General features: G+C 33.9%; 1 protein-coding gene across 17 annotated transcripts in view; it reads right to left on the bottom strand.

Moving 5' to 3' along the window:
- PPFIA2 (PTPRF interacting protein alpha 2) overlaps positions 1 to 19,301 on the bottom strand; it is a 318,848-nt gene that overhangs the window by 86,586 nt on the left and 212,961 nt on the right. For 15 of the 17 annotated variants that reach the window (XM_027653930.1, XM_027653936.1, XM_027653948.1 and 12 more), the window contains one exon: positions 15,492 to 15,566. The exons of the other annotated variants lie outside the window; for them this stretch is intronic. In XM_027653930.1, the coding sequence (XP_027509731.1) occupies positions 15,492 to 15,566 (75 nt within the window). The remainder of the gene's footprint in view (positions 1 to 15,491; positions 15,567 to 19,301) is intronic. 17 annotated transcript variants of the gene reach the window in all.

The following is a 19,301-nucleotide window of genomic DNA, read 5'->3' as shown; positions in this document are numbered from 1 at the left end:
CTAAACCAAACTTCTTGTGACTATGTTGTGCCAATTTTTCATCCAGATCTTATTTAAGTAAGTCCTTCAGAGAATAGTGAAATTACCTACTTGGATTTCCTCCTACTATATTCTCAAAAGTTTATATTTAAATAGTGCTAAATAGCAAATTTCAGTCTACTGAAAATGTAATTCAGATTGCTGGACCACCTTCTGACCTTGTTTTAATTTTGTCAGGGATAGTTGTGTTAAGCTTTAAGCAATTTCTATAATTTTATATGGTAGATATTGTGTAGCACAGAAAATAAAGGATGCTTAGAGACTAAGGTGATTTCCTTCTGTTTCAATTAAATCCTGATTCATAAACATAAGCCTTTTCCAGTTATATATCTAATTTGTATTAAACTGAACACACACAGCCTTTCAGAAGCCACTAGTTAGAGAGATCAGAGATATTTAAACAGGGGCATTGAAATTGTTTCAATTGTACAATAAATTTGTTGTTATCGATATTTTATTTTAGCTATAGGGACAAAAATGAACATTCATTTTCCACACATTTTAAATGTAACTTTTGGAAGGAATTATAATGGTTATCAGCATTTTTTATTATCAGGGTCTTGTATAAACAATACACTACACTTCTTTCACTCTTGTGAACTACAAACACAGTGCAGGATACACACCAAGATGGGCAGGAGTGTTGATCTATTGTAGGAAGGTTCTGAAAAGGCATCTGGACAGGCTGGATCAATGGGCTAAGGTCAATGATATGAGATTCAACAAGCAAAGTGCCGGGTCCTGCACTTGGGTCACAAGAACCCCATGCAGTGCTACAGGCTGGAGAAGAGTGACTGGAAAAGGACCTTGGTGGGGGACTGATCAACAGCCAGCTGAACATGAGCCAGCAGTGTGCCCAGGTGGTCAAGAAGGCTAATGGCATCCTGGCCTGTATCAGGAACAGTGAGGCCAGCAGGACTAGGTAAGGGATTGTTCATCTGTACTTGGTCCTGGTAATGCTGAACCTTGAATCCTGTGTTCAGTTTTGGGCCCTTCACTAAAAAAAAAAGACATTGAGGTGCTGGAGTGTGTCCCGAGAAGGGCAACAAAGCTGGTAAAGGACCTGGAGCAGAAGTTTGATGAGAAGTGGCTGAGGGAACAGGAGGTCTTTAACCTGGAGAAAAGGAGGCCTGGGGGGACCTCATCACTCTCTACAACTACCTGACAGGACACTGTAGCAAGATGGGTGTCAGTCTCTTCTCCCAGGTAACAAGCAATACGATAACAGGAAATGGCCTCAAGTTGCACCAGAGGAGGTTTCGATTGGATATTAGGAAAAATTTCTCCACTGAAAGGGTGGTCAGGCATTGTAACAGGCTGCCCAAGGAAGTGGTGGAGTTACCATCCCTGGAGGTATTTAAAAGACGTGTAGATGTGACACTCTGGGACATGGTTTAGGGGTCAACTTGGTAGTCCTGAGTTAGCAGTTGGACTCAGTGATCTTAGAGGTGTTTTCCAACCTTAAGGATTCTATGATTGCATAATTCTATGAATGCCTGCTGTAAATTGGAAGAACAGGACTTACATAAAAACCTCAAATATGTCAAAATATTAATTTTATTTGTATTTCTCCATGACTAAAAAGGAATATTTTAATGATCCTACTCACAAGATAATATCAATATTTAATTAGAATCCCACTGGATAGTTTCAGCTTTTACTGCAATTTTAATGACTCTCTCAGTTAAGGTGTGACAGATTCAGCTGCAGCACTTTAAGATGTGCCTCCATCCTCCCAGCCTATCAGCAAAATATCAGAAGCAGCATGAGTAAGCATCCAGGAATTTCTCATCACAAGGTTCCCCTTCAACAGTTTCGTAAGAGCACCAAAGTGTTTCCCAAAACCTAGGGCACATGTGACTCAAACACCTTCTCAGCATTCTTTACTAGACAACAGCAGAAGAAAGCCTGAGATTCACAAACTTGCCTAATAATGTAAATTCCTCCTCTTCGACCAAGGTAGATAACTTTGATAGATAGGATAAAGAAGGGACTAAGACAAAACCAGATATATTTCCTTTCCCTGCAGAAAAGCAAATGCGGAATTTTGGAGCTATCCATTTGTAAATTAAATTAATTAATGCACATGGAAAAGTGAGGTTTTGGCTTCTGGTGGTGGAAAGGGATCTTTTTTCCTAGAGTGGTACCTAAATTCTCAGTATGTGTCAGTATCATGATCAAATGAACGGCAGAGGACTGATGACTATGTACATAGCATTTGAGAGAGTGAATGCAAGATACTCTTCAGGCTATCATAAATGCACATTCCGATTTCACAAACGAAAACACACAGATCTATACAAAGTATTTTGAAACAATAGATTAAAAATGAATCTCCATAAAGATGACTTTGGTTTTGAAATGCTTTAGTTTTTCCATTCAGCAATGCAGGTTCTGAGCTTTGCAACCATCTATATTTAAAAGTGCAAACATGTACTTAAGGCTTTATTTTCACAACAGGTAGGAGTTAAAATACCTATGGACCATACAGCATTATAATCAACATTAGCCACACTTCAAGTGAACAAAATATAAAGCTTTTTCAGATTGAAAAAAACAACTTTGGAAGTCAGGGAATGAAACTGTCAGCCCTAAAAATACACTCTGATCTTACTTTGGGGGAAGAGAAAAATATTTTTTTCTTTTAATTGAACACTTTGTCTTCTCTCCTATTCAACTATGCAAAACAAAAAGAATCAGTCAAATTTGCAAGTAGAGTGTTTTTAGTATTCTGAAAATTCACTTGTGAACTATGTGTTTGTGTCTGAGTGACAACTTCAGCTAGGTTTATTTTCTATTTGCCTGGATTTCAGTGTATTTTGTTGTTATTTAATGGTAAGCTTTCTAGAAACTTTACACAATTGAATCCTTTAAAACCTGTCCTGACATGTCAAGAAAAATATTACTTTTTTCAAAGAAAAAAAATATAGAAGTTGTAATACATATTTTCAACATATTTACATTATGTATTCTTCCCTTCCTTCCTTTTTGAGATTGCTGACCTTTTATAAATATTGCTGTTTAGCTTTTGTTGCTATGCAGAGGTAATAATTAAGGTGAAATCATCCTCATGAGGAAGTCTTTATAACCCTTGGAGATCAAACAGTAGTAGAAAATCAGACTAATGGAAATAAATAATGGAAACAAAAAAATTTAACATACTTAGTACACTGAGCTCCAGCCCTCTTTTATGGTTTAAATAGGTCTTTACCCTCTATGCTTCAAGTTCTGTCAAAGAAAGCTAAAACCTCTTGCTTCTGCAGCTTCTGATGTTTCTTGATTATTTTATTCTTAAAATCTTGATGTTGGCACTGCCCTCTGTGTCCCTGTTTGTATGGGGTTAGCACTTTCAGACTCCATTTTCATGTCACTGAAATGCAAATAATGAATGAAAACATGCAAATAGTGAATGAAAACATGCAAAAATGACTGGAAATGCTCAGAATCTTTGGCAGATACATAATTTTAAATGGAAAACATGAAAATACTAACCACGTGGTCTCTTACTGTTGATGGTCTGTGCTTATGATAACTATTGACAGGTCCTGGCTGTTTTATTGACGTCCCTATGGAGGTCACTTGTGTTCGTGACAAGGGTGCTGTGGTTGAGGGGCAGCATCCGGCTGTGGCACTCTGCTGGCTGCCATCCCTCTACACCATTGCTGAGCCCTGACTCCTTCTGAACACTAAATACCTGGATCAGCAGTAATTTTTACACTCTAGAAGTAATACACTAATATTTTAGGCTGGTAATAAGGCAGTGTGGTCTATTAGTTTCCTTCACTTCATTATGAATTCTGAACCAAATTGTTACTGAGTAACCACCTGTCTTGTGCTATTAGGTGTAGTCTAGAGCATTCACTGCTTATTTCTGTGGCAGCATTTTGTAAACAGAACAGGAGTAATTTAAAGCAATTGTGCAGGTGCTATTACGGAAAAGAATATCTGTCAGGATTTTTCACAGAAGATTACCAGGAGCATTTCAGTATATTTTCTGCAAAAGCCCTTATCTAAGTAAACAAAAAAAAAAGAACTGTCTTTTACAGAGACTAACACAATGGAAAAATAATGACAAATATCAATCACATCGTTGCATTATACTGTCTATTTGACACCTGCTGACTAATTTCTTTTGTTGCCTTTTTTTTTCCCTAACCAAACTCAACAAAACAGTAGCAAAATTGCTGTTCTTTCATTATTACTCTCACAAAGACACTAGTAATGTACCAAAACCAGTATTCAGAAACTCCAGAGTTCATTAGTAGGACAGGGTCTGATTTCCAGCTGGTCAGAGCTGAAGATGCACTTGGTAGAAACATTAAAATATTCATCCTTTTCAGCAATATATGAGTTATTGAAATACATATACATATTGTGAATATATATATATATAAATATATTATTATATATAGAGAGATATTTTTAAAATATAATTGCATACAGTTGCTCTGAGTACATAAGCATTTAATTAAAAGTAGCCCTGTATAAAGTATATAATTTGGTTTGAAAAATCTGGCTCAGGTTGAAACGGAGTGTTTAGCTGTTTGCATTGCAAATCTATTTTCCTCTTCTGGTTACATTAATGTATTTCCCTATGTGTAAAAACAGTCTTCCCCAAATGAAATTTTGTATTCTTTGTCTTCATATTATCACCTAGAGACTTTGAGATTGTTTAGATTTATTTTGCCTAGACATGTCTGTTATGAAAACCACTATTCTGAATGTGTAGTCAGTTTTATTATATTTTTCTATACAGTGTATCTGTATTAAAATCACCATCTGTGTTACTGATTGTAGAAAACATGAAAATACAATGGATAGACAGGATATGAGAAATATCCAGAAAGGAAATGAACCTTACCCCAGAACTATAAGTAAACAATATCAAAGCCCTGATCTGCATGTACCAACTGAAGAAACCTCAACTTAAATGTAATTCCCAGTCTCCTGAAACTGAAGCACAGTAAAGTGAATTAAAGGTTGCATTTCAAATATTAAACTAAATGCACCCATTTAATTTTAGTCAGGATCTTAATACTTTTCAATGACATTCTTACCGGGAATAATTTTTCCCCCAGATTTCTCCAGTGAAAATCAAGGATATGGGCCTCACTGATAAAAATTTTATCTATTTCTTAATGATAAAGAACATTCATTGTAAGTGAAACATCTAAAATAATATTTTTATCCTACGATTACTGCAAAAAGGATTATAATATAATAGCCACTTTCTAATGCCATGGAATTATACATACAGTTTCTTTTTTTCTTCTTCTTTTTCTGTAACCATGTATTCCACATAGTTAAAGGTGTCCAAATTACACTCTCCAGGTGCAAAGTCAAACAAGCAGGTTTATTTTTTTTATAGACTTAGGCAAGTCAAGCCCACTATGGCTCCTCTTGGAATAATTCTACCCATACCTTGATAGTCCCTTGTAATAATAATGAAGATTATTTATTATTTCCTAATGCTGACATTTCCTAATCAAACCTATAATATTTCTTACATTTTTGGATTCCAAGTAAAATTATTTCTATATTTATTTCTATTACAGGCCTATGATGGGTAGTTGTTTGCACTAAATTAAAAAGAAAATATTTAAGACATCTTGCTAGTTGACTAAGTTATGAATTTGCAGAATACTCTTAGAGCTCCATGTATACTGTTGGGTTGAGGTGATCCAATGAGAATACACAAATGACACATTTTCTGGTTCCCATATGTTAATGGGAATATTGATTAATAAATATGAACCTACTGAAGCTTGAAGTTTATTTTATTTATTGACTCATCATTAATATAAATATTTTATTCAAATGCAGCATGTAAGGCTTATCATACATTTTAAAATTCTTATGTGGAGTAATAAGTGTAAAAGATACTGTGATTTTGTTATATATTTAAAATCTGGTTTGAGAGTCAGTAGATGATCTTAACAAATCATCTAATATTCAACAAATATACACAAAATTGCATAATCACTCCAAAGAAGCACATTGAACAAATGTTAAAACAATGTATTATTCCAGCAGATTAAAAACAAATGATATTGAGTATGTGTTTTGCATTTTCATCAAGGTGGATGTGCAAAAACATTGTTAACGGTAAAGAATTAACAAGATTAATTCTTGCAATGAAACAATCTTGATCCACTAGAGCATCTCATTTGACCAGTGTCAAATGACCCCAAAGCTGACACAGACATCAAGATAAGCAACCTGAATTCATACCTCCAGTACTAGATAAAATGGCATCCACTTCAAAGTTTATGAATTCCAAAATAATAGATAAAAAAGAAATTATATAGTCTTTCTGATGTCTCATGGAAGGCATTTTATGAATACTGTGAGCAAATTAAACATTAAACATTAAAATTTTCATGGATATACTTTGTACAAGTGAACTCTACAATATCAGCTAAGCATACATTTAAATATATGCTATGTTCTTTATCAAGTTAGTGTGTTTAAAGGCATTTGCTAACATGATTTTATAAAAACAAGTCTGGTGAGAATTTCATTCCATTGATTTGTTAAGCTCCGTAAACAGACTGCAAAATAGATGACATTAAACCCAAACTGAAATTATCCTGGTAACTAATCTCATGTGACTATAACAATCCCTAAGCTAACCATACACAAATAACTTTCGAATTTCATTAATCTCCCGGAGTTTTCAGTGTGTTGGGAAATGATCTGCCTCATGCTATTCCTGTGTTCTTCTTTCAGCTTGTATTTCCTTGGCTGTTATCCCATCTCCTCATTCCCCCTTTTTTCTACTTTGGGTGAGGAATATGTGGTAAATAAGAAATCCAAAACACCTGTGCTAGAAACTCAGAGCTTTCCTACTCTGTAATTATCTGGAATAAAAAGAGAAGATATAAAAGACATGTTTATTGCTCTGAGATATCTTCAGTTTCACAGAGCTCTGTCATATGGTAATATATTTGTTTGCTTTTGTGCAGAAATGTCAGGCATACTCTGGGATCCTTCTTTACTGGTGAATATAAAATATTGTACAGACCCCAAAAATAACACAAATAACTCAACCTGATGAGACCCAGAAAACTGTCCATACGTACTGATTTATTGCAGAGCAGTTTTATGTAATGACTCTTAAACACTGTGTCCTACAGTTATTTGGACTCAGGACCTCATGGAGAGCACTGTTACTTCCTCCCTTGGCCACAGCTCCAGCTTCACTGTTATGCCACAGTGAACACGCTAGGATTCATACAGAATACCAAGACGGGTGCTGCCCCAGAACAACTGTGTGACAGACTGTGCACCTGAGTAGATGCCAGTATAACCATCAGCTGTCAAAAGTCAAGTTACACAATTTAGCCAAGTCCACTTGTCAATATTTATGAAGTCAACCATGGCACCCATTAATTCTATTAGATTGCATCCTGCCTTCTCTGCTGTAGAAAGTGCTAACCACTCACCCCAGTTAAACTAACCTCAATGCTCTTAGGAGAAAGAATATTCAAAACAGATCAGATTAGCCTGAGTTGTGTAAGACCCACATATTGCACAGCTCCTATGATAATATAAAGAGTAATTGATGTCCACCCATCTATTGCATAGATCACTGTAGTACCTTAGCCTTAGAATAATGCTCTCCATTCCACAGCTATAAAGCAAGAGATACCATGAGGCAAATTTTTACTATAATTGCTATGGAACAGGAACCATCTTTCAGTATTTTTTTTTTTAAAACGAAATGGCATCCTTGTCCTTATTGGAGCTCTGTTGGGAGCGTAGTAATGCAGTAATAATCATAGCAAAAATGTGCAATGAAAGCACTCTGATATAAATGTGAAGATAAATATATTACTGATAAATGAACAATTATATATTTATATTTCTGCAGTAATCTAAATTGCAATTAAGATTCAGGCAGATTTTTTAGTGCAAAGAGAGATACAGATTCATCCCAAAGGCAAAAGTCTGAAGACTTAGGCCACAGGAATTACAAAAATGAGAATATAAAATTTAAAAGAGTAGTATGAATATTTTCACAGAATTCCTAGTTAAATTCCTTAATTTTACATTACAGTAGTAGCACTTAATTTGTTTTCATAAAGAGCAACCTATAAAAGAAATGCTTTTAAAACACACACAGACACACACAGACACGAAAGAATACGCTGGATTAGGTTTATGCTCATTTTGATGAAGATGTTAATTTTATAGAGACTTTGTGCTGCAAGGTTTAAAGTAAACTGGGAATTTTTAGTCTCAAGTCATCATTTATTCAGTGGTAAAACAAAGCATTAAATCACCCATGTTTCTAACCATGGGGAATCAAGATTTCATTAAACCAAATGTTTGTCAGACATAAAAATGAAGTAGTTTTGAAGAGATTTGCAAAATACCTTTCTAACATTGTAATGCCCGCTCTTTTAACTTATATTTAAACAATTGCTTCATAGCTGCACAGCAGATTTTGGGGGAAGAGTAAAGAATGAGGAAGTAACAAATCATCAACATTGCTTTTTTATATTTTGTCAGGTTCCTTTAAGCATTATTTTACTAAACTTAATTTTTTCTTTACTTTAAGCGCAAATAACAGCTTCTAGCAGTTTAAGAGCAATGTATTCATGATTATTGATACACAGGGATGTGTCATAGCAAAAAATTGAGAGGTGCAAACGATCTCAGGATGTCTAATGAATAACCGGAGTAGAAAAAAACTTCTTCAATGACAAATCTGTGACACTGGGATTTAATCTAGTCACGAATCTTTAAATAACACATCCCATTAAAAATTTTTAGAGGTAAATAAAATGAAGGAGAAGTAATTAGCCATGACACAAATGTTCTGAGAAAAATATCAAAGTTGCAGTGAAGATACTTAGTAGCCAGTATTTATCTTTTTGGTGCAACAACCTGACTCCTTTCTGAAGTACCCTAATCCATGCATATTTGGGATTCTAGAATATTTAAAAAAAATCCCAAAAAGTTACCGTTTCTTTATGACATGATATTAAAAGAATATCAACATATACAGAAAAATATATACAAATTATCAACTATGCAAAAGCAAACATTTTATTAAAACTATTAATCACATTGGTTTTGTGAAGGAATAAAAATCTTCTGTCTTCAGATACAATTTTCCTTAAGCACTCCATGAACACATAAACATAGACCATGCACCCTTTCTTACAAACTGGATTCTTCTAAAGAACACATAGGAGGCATTCAACTTAGATGAAAAGTCAGTGCAAAATGGGAACATGACATCAGTATTTTAGGATTTGTTACAGGTGGCCACATGCTAAATGGAGGGGAAAGAGAACACAGCATTTCAGGATGTCATTTGAAAACACCCTAAGACATCTGGGCAGCAACACAATTCTGCTCTGCAAAATCATTTCAGTAAAGACCAAAGCTGGTGAACTCATTTAATATATATGACTGTGTTGCCAACACCACACCGTAGCCAACACATAAATAGGCCTAAGTCACTAAGATTTTTGCATAAAAATACTAATATCTGCAAAATCATTATCTGCTGTTATGATAGAAAATATATCTATATATCCAGTCAAAACTGGAAAATTTTTTTCTGTGGTAAAGTTTATGGAAATGGTACTGAGAAACCACTTTTGCAAGTGCAATAGTGATGTTTATCTCAAATATGTCAACAGAAATTATTGTTCTTCAGTTGCTATCTGGAAAATGCATCTGCCTTTAGAACTATTCTGCCCAAATTTTAGTGAAATGTGAATTTAGTAAAAAAACGTGACAATGCAAAATCAGCCCTGTTGTCCTCAATGTCCACAAAAAAATTTAGTGAGTTTTTTCCCTGTGAGATCTTAGATTAGAATGAATTGAAGACATAGAATGAAATAGTTATAGCACCTAAACCAATTCTTGTGCTTAGTTCTTTTTTACTTTGTAAAAAATTAGGCAATGAAGGATGTAGTGCTGCTGTAGTAATCTTCAGCTTCTTCAGGTGCCATAGTACACTTGCTAATTCAAATGCATAGCATAAATTAATGCTGGGGAATGTGTGGTATAAAACACATCCACAAAAAAATTCATCATTCTGCATCATTACCATATTTAAAACTTAAGGGCAACAATAACTTTCTGCATACTTAACATTTACAAGACGGCTAAGGTTAGAGGCAGAACAAAAAGCAATTACATATAGCACATAAAAATTACATTTCAAATCAAGATATTTTTAATTATGTGTAACTTTGCAGTAAATACTTTTTTGCTATACTTTCATAGGCATTTAAAAATAAACTTCAGTGCACAAAGAAGATCTCTTCAGAGATCTGTGCAAATCAATACCTTAAAAGTAATTTAAAAATTAACATATAGGAGAGAGTTCAGAAAGAAATAACTTTGAGTTACACCATTCTGAGGAAATATGGTAAAAGGAGATATTACAGAGGAATGGTGTTTCAGAATTTTTGCAAAAAAATATATTCCTCAGGTAACCAGAAACAGATATAAGCCATCTCCCTGGCCTTCTTCAGAAAAAAAAGGTCCCTGACTTTCACCCACTTTTATCCAGAGTTTTGAGATCCATAATTTCTCGATTTTGGATTTATGAAATTCTGGGTATATTATATATTCAAGAAATGCACATGCTAATTTTCCCCGCAAATTATTCCTTTAACAACACTTCCACTAAAAAAATCACTTTCCATTGTATTTACACACAAAGCTCAAGGCCACCAAGAAACTCCTGTAAAAAAAGGTGCCTTAAGCTAACAGGAACTGGAAAAGATGAGCAAAAAAATATGTTTTCACATGCAGTCATGGGTAAAAAGACATGACACATTTAGCTACAGTTTCACTTCAAAATACATATATAATAAATATTACAGAATATTTCACTAGCAGTAATGATGCTGCAATCATATCTGCAGCATCCCTCATGGTCAGAGTCAAAACTGTCAGCTGTAACAAGTTTTACTGCATTTTTTATTGTTTTCTTGACTTTCCTTGCATAACAGAAGTTAGGCAACTAACACGGTATTTGTAAGTTCTTTGGTGAATAAATGGCTACATTTTCTGATGTTTCTGGTATAGAACATAAAGAGTCACAAATCGCAAACCATCCTTTCTTTTCAGTGATAAAGCATTCATGAATGATTTAACAGATGCTACAAAAATTAGCATTAAGGAACCCTAATGAATAAACTAACCCACTGTCAGGAAGAAACTCTCTGCCCAAACCAGACAACGTATGTAGTTATATGAAGCAGAGATCTATGATTCAAAACTCCTGCAATCTCTCTGAGAGCTCCAGTAATTGAATTTAACCTCAAAGTTGAGTAAAATTCTGTAGGAACAAGTGGAAATTGTAACAATGAGGTTTTAAAAGGAACCCTGAGTTTAAAAATATAATCTATGTGTCAGTTGACAGAAGTACTATAATGTTATTTGACATTTGGAAATGGTGCTGGCAATTTGAACAAATGTCGAGAAGTGTATGGCAGTACAGTGATATATACTCTCAAATCAGTAGTTTCTCTAATTTTATATTCTACACAATCCATGCATTTTCTGGGTTCCTGAAGTATATATCTGAGATAATAGATGTAATTAAAGCTATATTTTTCATGCCACATTTTCTACTAATTACGAAAGGTGGAAAAGTCAGCATATTAACCAGAAACAAAATAGTGTTTTGCAATGTCACTTATTATAAGAGAAAGTTGTTGAAAGGTCTGAGTAACTGTATAAAATGGGCAGGAAAAATTCAAGTGCAAATTAAGCACAGTCATTAAAAAAACCCAAACTTTTCCCCAGTATTGTATTAACTACATATAAAACTTGGTTTTACAAAAAAAGCCTTGAGAAAAAGCTAGAAAGGTCATTTTTTTGAAACTATTTGTCAGAAGTTCTGAGAAACAGTGAAATCTGTAAATGGAAATTGCAATAGTTGTCATTTAATGCTGCACATTGCAACAGAAATGGATTTAAAAGCATCAGTGTGGGTCATGGTCTATAATCTATGTATCCTTGAACTGTACAAGCCAATACCACTTGAATTCCTGCAGATACATGGCACTAATGACTAATCTTAGCGTGTTGTTTGCACTTGCCATAATTTAGCAGACTTTTAACAAAGACTCACACTCCTAATGGAATAAGAGTATTTCAAAAGCTGTGGAACAAAAGTGGTTATCTTGTCAGTATTTTCATTATTAAAGTTAATTTCCATTAAGATCATAAATGACAAAACTGGGAAGGAAAATTAACATCCCACTTCTCTCACAAATGAGACTCATTCTTCTCAAATTAATGTGTAAAAAAGAAGCCAGTTAGCAGAATGTTGTTTGACTTCAAAAATGTTCAGATACTCACTGAAAAAGATCACATTTGCCCAGAAAAATGTGCACAGACAGACAGTATGGTCCACTAAGCTTTGTTACTGGATATACCGCTTGCAACCTGTCTAATTGCTAGCTGCAAATTATAACCCTCAGTGACAAAACTATTTGGACAAACCATGGGTTATGTGGAAGACGACGAAAAACAACATAATTTTAAAAGCACCTGAGGGGTAAGAAACTGTAGCTATGTTTTACAGTAATTTAAACTAAAAACAGATGGTAAATTTCTCAGAAAATTGTTAACACTATTTTCTATTCATCTTAGCTACAATAGACATAATAAATAGGACATCTACCAGTTGTGAACGGCTTCCACTGTAAGCAGAAATGAAAAAAAAAAAGGTAATTTTGGGTATATCATGTGATAACCGTGGATGAAAAGCAAATATTACAAGCGTGACCATGGAATGTGATTACTGTAGACAGTTATCTTGCCCTTGTCTGGATGAAAAGTCACTAACATTTTGCTGCTGTGTATAATGGTCCCTTCCACTGCCACTAAGCAGCTGCAGCAAAATAAAATAAATAGTAAAATAAATTTTCCTCTAGTAAAACATATATTTAAAGAATTTTCGATCCACTCTTTAATAAATTATAAACTTTAATAAAGTATAAGCCCATAAGACCAAAGCCCTTTTCTATCATCCTCTGTAATTGCATATAAATATTAGCTACATAAGCTAAGTTTGCCCAACAGGTCCAGCTGTCCATCTCACTTGCCCCTGGAGTTTCAAGTCAAATGTGTTACTATTGTCTGTCAAATATTAAGTGCTTTGTAAGATTGTGTTATCAACTAGAGCTGAAATCAGCTTTGCCAGTTACAGATGTTTTCACTCTCTTTTGTATTATATATGTAATATGCTACGAAGACTGTTAAATGAGAGATTATTTACCATCTAATGGTGGAAAGCTATAGTTGTTCTCTTTCAATTTTTGGTTTTTTTATGTATCTCCAGTAAGTACTCACAAATGTCTGCAATCTCTCACTCTTGCTCTGTGTCAGAGCCACAGCCACAAGCTTTCAGAGAAAGGTGTGATCATAACATATACATTTTTACCATTTTTTATCTGATACTTGTCATATATCTAAACATAATTTGTTTAATCAGAGAACCAATTTACTGTGATCATTTTATGTTTAGATATAGATCTGAATATAGTACACTCTTAGAACAGGTATGAGAAAATGGACATGAAAGAAAATATTAGTTTTACTGGGAGAACAGACACTGAGACAGGAATGAAGAAACTACTGAAAAACATATTCAATACTCTCAGAAACTCTGACCATTTATTTTCATATATAGTACAATACATTTTTAAAGCGCTTTATTGCCTGCTTATTCACAGTGGAAACTAGCATAAAACCAGACTTATACACTGCAGCGTTCTAATTAATTTAGTCTTATTCAAATAACTGTGTGAAAATTATCTGAACTCTTGTTCAAATGCATAAACTGTTTGAAAACTCATTCCCATTTCACTCTTTTTTCATTATTATTAAAAAGAATTTCCATTTTTCAGCTTTAACAGTTCCTCAAAGGAAATTGGAATAATAATATTCAGATTGTGTTAATGCTCATGTTATGCTTGACTGATTCAGTGTCCTCCTAAATGTTTTTACTATCATGTAGACATAAACTTTGTAAATTTCACAGGATTTGGGGCAAGAAAATCTAGGGAAGTCCTCTTTCAGTCTATTTGTGTACACTTTTATTCCTTACTGTCAAAAAAGTTTCACTACATTTTTAAAACTCCAAATAGCAAGGCAATGCTCTAAAACCTGGTCCTATGCCTAGCGAAGTGAATTTGGATTTAACCGAATAATGAACAGGAAGGATTAGAGGAGTGCAATGCATCTCTGTTGGCTTGACTGACCAAAAGGACTGCTTTCTATTTAACAAGCATTAGTGTAAAAACCAGATTACACAACACAGTGTAACTATATAATCTGAACCCAAGTTTTCTGAACGTTATGAAATGGGAGGTTTAAAGAGGGATCTTATTTTTGAACAGATAAAGTGCACTTACTTCACAGACCAAAGGGATGAATCAAAATATCATGTTCATAGTTTATCATATTTATAAAAAAGAAGTGCTAATGTCTTAACTGAAGATCTTATTTTTAAGAAATTACTTTAAGGAAGTACCTTTTCTAGCTTAAACTGGGAAAAAATACTTTAGGGGTCTCTATTCTACATTATCACACACTATTCTGAATTATAGGTAATCCACTTTTCAAGAATTATTTGGTAGTACTTTAAGTTTGTCTGTGGCTGCTTTCAGTTTCTATCTTAAGCCTGAGTAAAATGACACTGGTAAATGGCCATAACCCAGAATAGTTTTAATCCAGCTTGCTTGTCTGACCTATTTTTAACAGTGTTAGAAGAACATATCAGGTGGATTCAGAACAAGATGGGAATAGTAAAGTCACCAGCAGTCTCCATTATTTATACTTTCTGGCCTCAGAATCATCTTTCTGGGGTGCGAAATTCCTTTCTATACGTGTATACAGTTGTTTGTTCAATACAACTATGTGTTGCTGTTCACCCTTTCAAACAAAACAGAACACTCTGCAAACAGGAAAAAAATCTCTTGTCCTAGTTATATGGCACCATAGTTCACCATGATACAGTGCAATTGAAAGGGAAGATACAAACCTACATTTCAAGGTCATCCATAATCCTTCCTCCATCAATGTTAACATTTATATAATGGGTATGTGTATGTGTGCATTTTACTTAACAACATGAAAATTCAGGTTATTGAATTGTTTATAGCATCTGACGTATTTGTTGGTTCACTCATTTTTCATGTCTGACAAGAAATTTGAGAATCTGACACTAGGTTTGGATTTTGGCTTGCTCAAAATGGAATAGTAGAAGGGAGTAAATCAGTAAACAGAAGGTTGTATTAATTTTGCAGCCACCTTAAACAAGTCTCTTTGAGAAGCTTACTCAGAATGTAACTGATCTTAGGTGTTTGGGTTTTTTTCTGACAGTTTTGAGAAAAGTGACAGGGAACACATGGGACAGATTATTAGAGAAATTTAACCTCAAAAGGGGAGAAAGTGTTTTATGTTACCTCCTGGTTAGCAGCAGCTAGTTCTTCTTCCAGTGCAGAGACTCTTTCTAAAGAAACCCTCAGTCGTTCCCTTACCTAGAAGAAAAATCAAAATATGTGCAGTAACGTAATTTCTATTAGTCTTTAAAGATTATATAATCTGCCATACGCACTACTGTATGTCCTGCCAGTCCATTTGCAGGCATGTGTGTTGTACCCTTTCATGAGACATACTGTGTAGTAAACATTTAAACCTAACTATAGGAAGAGTTAACCCATTAAAATAGGTGTCAAACTTTAAATGTCATATTACTGTTCCACAGTCTGCCTATAATTTTATGAAATACATAGCAAATGCAAATATTTTAAGACCATATTAGGCATAAAAATAAAACTTTCACAATCATCTTTTGCAAAGGATAAGGAAAAAACATTTGCAGGTGGTTTAAGTCCACTCCACAGAAAATAACTACTCTGTTAAGAGTAACTGAATGCAAAAAATTTGTTGCAAAAATAACTTGCAGCATTGCCTTCAGGCACAGATACTATAGATTTTTTAATATCATCATGCATTTGTTTCAGTTTTGCAAAAAGTCATAAACAGTGTACACTCATAATCAGAGAAGTCTGCTTGTGTTTGCAGCAATTTCATAAATAACCTATTCTGTTCTAAGGATGTTTATGATCTACTAAATTGTTATTACTACTACAATTGTAATTATTACTCAACATTTATTATTAATAATTAATGATAACCTAATACCTCTGAAGACATATTTACTGCTATTTGAGTGCTCTGGCTCAGGGTCAGCTCATGTAGTGAGAGACAACCTAAGCTGGCAACGTTGTTGCAGTCTCCCAGTACGATCAAAGGCAAATCAGACCTGAAGTGAACTCCAGTGCTGTGTGTAGGTGACTCTGACTGCCAAGGGACCTGTGGCAACTCCTTTCCTAAACTACATAACTTCACTAGGCACCTCACATTAAATGACTTTACAATTGATTGACTGGCTAGTCAGTCAATGCTCGGGATATATTTCTATACATGTCCGACCTACACTGCAGCAATGCTGTTCCAGCTGCTGATCCAAGGATATTTAATGCTATTAGCAATGTTTGTAGGGTAAGGTAGCATACTCTATTAGACCAAAAGGCATAGCTGGAAAACAAAGTAAAACAAAAATCAATCTTTCATGTACAATACAACATTATACATTTTCATGTACACAACAGTTGTTTTTACACCCTTGAAAAATACAGGACATCCCTAAAAAGGTTGTAAATGTCCTAATGCTTTCATATTTTTTCCAGTGATAACGTTTAGTGTAATAAATATTAACTTTCCTTACATATTTTATTTTCCATTACTACTGAGAGAAGTGAGATTTTCTAAACAGACTCACTATTTTCCAAGATTGATTTAGACTTTATTAGATGAAAAGTACTTAGTAAAACTATAACATAGCATGTTCACTAAATTTTAAAACTAACTAAATCTAAAGATGAAATACATATTCAGGAAATGAACACTTAAAACTCTTCAGCGTTTCTAAGAGATGGAAATATAGTTGCTTATGAAATACTTTGAGCCTTTTGCTCCTCTTTACATTCTTCAGCTTTATTTAAAAAGCCCAAAATTAGAGAATTTATTTCATGTATTCACATAAATTAGTGTATAGTTTTACTATACACTAAACAATATTTCTAGCCTTAACAGAACAGAATCATAAGTGATTTTCTCAAAGGAGCAAGAGAAAAGCAAACTGAAGAGTAGTAAGTGTAAAAAAATATTAAATTATCAAGATTAGGAGGAATCTTCAGTTTTTAGTCCCATTTCTGATTTATTATTTTCCTCTGTTCCTTCAACACTATTAGACTGAAAATAACAACTGTTAATGTTTTCAAAGATGCATGTTGTAGCTTAAATGGACATTTCCTGTAGCGTGTCTATCTAATCAATAGCTGAGCTGAAGTAACTGACTGCCTGTTCCTTGCTTGAAGTAAATGAAATTTAAGACATCCTGAAGTGCCAGTGACTGAGCAATCTTGGAGAGGCAGTGGTAAGAGTGCAAAGTGCTACAAATTTTCATGACTGTTTCGATTGTTTTCATATGTCAGTACAACGGAAAACAGTGAAAAAATGCCAGGGAACCCAAAATGCTTTTGCTATTTATTAAATTTTTGTACTATTTTTCATCAAATGTGTATGCAAACACATTTAATCGTAAAGCTTGCTGTCCAAAATGAGCTACATAATTCCTGGAAAACATCCTCATTAGGCTGCAGATTTATGATAGCAACCTATGATCACAGTTATTTTATATAATTTATTTTTTTGTTATTCAATACTAATACACTTGGAACAGGTAAAATTAATGTGAAGTATTAGATTTATTAATGTTAATGTATTAGTAACTTCCATGTAACTCTACTTTTCATAAAAGTGCTTCCCACCAAAGGTATAATGCATCCATTATTCTGGCTATAATTAAAAAAATTTAATTGTTTAAATAGCAGAAGTATTTCTTACTTCATTTGTCTTTCTTTTTTTTCATTTTTTAGAATCATATTCTGCTTGAAAAAGTGTATTATTTCTCCAGTTCTTCTACCAGCTTCTATGATCTGCTTGATGATCTGTTTCCATATCCATGTAGATGAAAAGTCCAAGGCATTGTGAGTCCACCACCCGGTACTCATATCTTTCCTCCTACCATGCCCTCCACCTTTCCAGAGGTTTCCCTGATCCCTCTGCAGATCCCCAAACTCTTTTCTGTACCCTGTTTCTCTTTCCACCACCATTTATGTCTTTCACTAGCTCTCCACTATTAAAACCCATGCCCCACCAGTGAGGGGTCTCCCTAACCACATTTGGAGCTTGTAGAAAACAATTTCTTAATGAAAATCTCAGCTTAGATGTAAAAAACACACAGAAAAATTACAGTAATCTTTCTGGCTTCAATCCTTTTATCTGCAAACGCTGCTAAGGGACAAGATGACTGAGAGAAAATTCACAAAATGGCAGTTGTTAAAAACCAGAATGAAATATAATGAATTGGTAATTTGACTTGAAATTTTCATAAGTCTTCTGAAATGTCAATGTATTCAAGCTTAAGTGTTTTATAAAGGATAATGTATGTTTTAAAAAATACATCATAATTTGTCTAAAACTGGTATTCACTTTGAATGGTGCTAGAAACTTGCAAGCCAACTAGGACACATTACTGAGGATGTCACAGATCCACAAGCAGTTGGAATCAGAAAAATTATCCTTAAACTTTATACACTGTGGCACTGTAAAACTGAATCCTAGTGGGTTTAATGCAGATATTTCAAAGCCTGAAAACAACACTCTCTATGTTATAACATAGAAAGAGAAATCTGCTCTGGTTTACAGCCCAGAAGCTGTAACTGTATTTCTCATTACAAATCTGTTTCTCAGTCATATACAAATGTATTGCAAAGCATTTTGTATTGGATTCCCTCTTAAAATTTATATTTACAGCAAAAAAAACCAAAGAGAGCCATCCCCATTTCTGAGAGATGTGGGAAAGAATGGTGTTCCTGGTCACTATCTTATTAGAGAAAAAGGAGCTAGAACAAGCGCAAACTATTTTTATCTGATAACTTTAGTTTGTTGGGGGTTTTTTATATGATGAATGCAAATTAGTTATTAGAATATTATATTGCTTTCTATTTTCCAAAAGTGAAAGTAAATGAATAAATATATTTCATATTAATTAGATGACATTGTATATATCACTTCATCAATAAAATATGGTTTAAATTTCTATTTTCATGGGCAAAAGATAGGGCTTTACTAAAAAAGGTTTT

The sequence above is a fragment of the Corapipo altera genome, unplaced genomic scaffold (genome assembly GCF_003945725.1).
Source record: "Corapipo altera isolate COAL_440 unplaced genomic scaffold, ASM394572v1 1, whole genome shotgun sequence".
Classification (NCBI taxonomy): domain Eukaryota; kingdom Metazoa; phylum Chordata; class Aves; order Passeriformes; family Pipridae; genus Corapipo; species Corapipo altera.
This window is presented reverse-complemented; position numbering and strand designations above follow the sequence as displayed.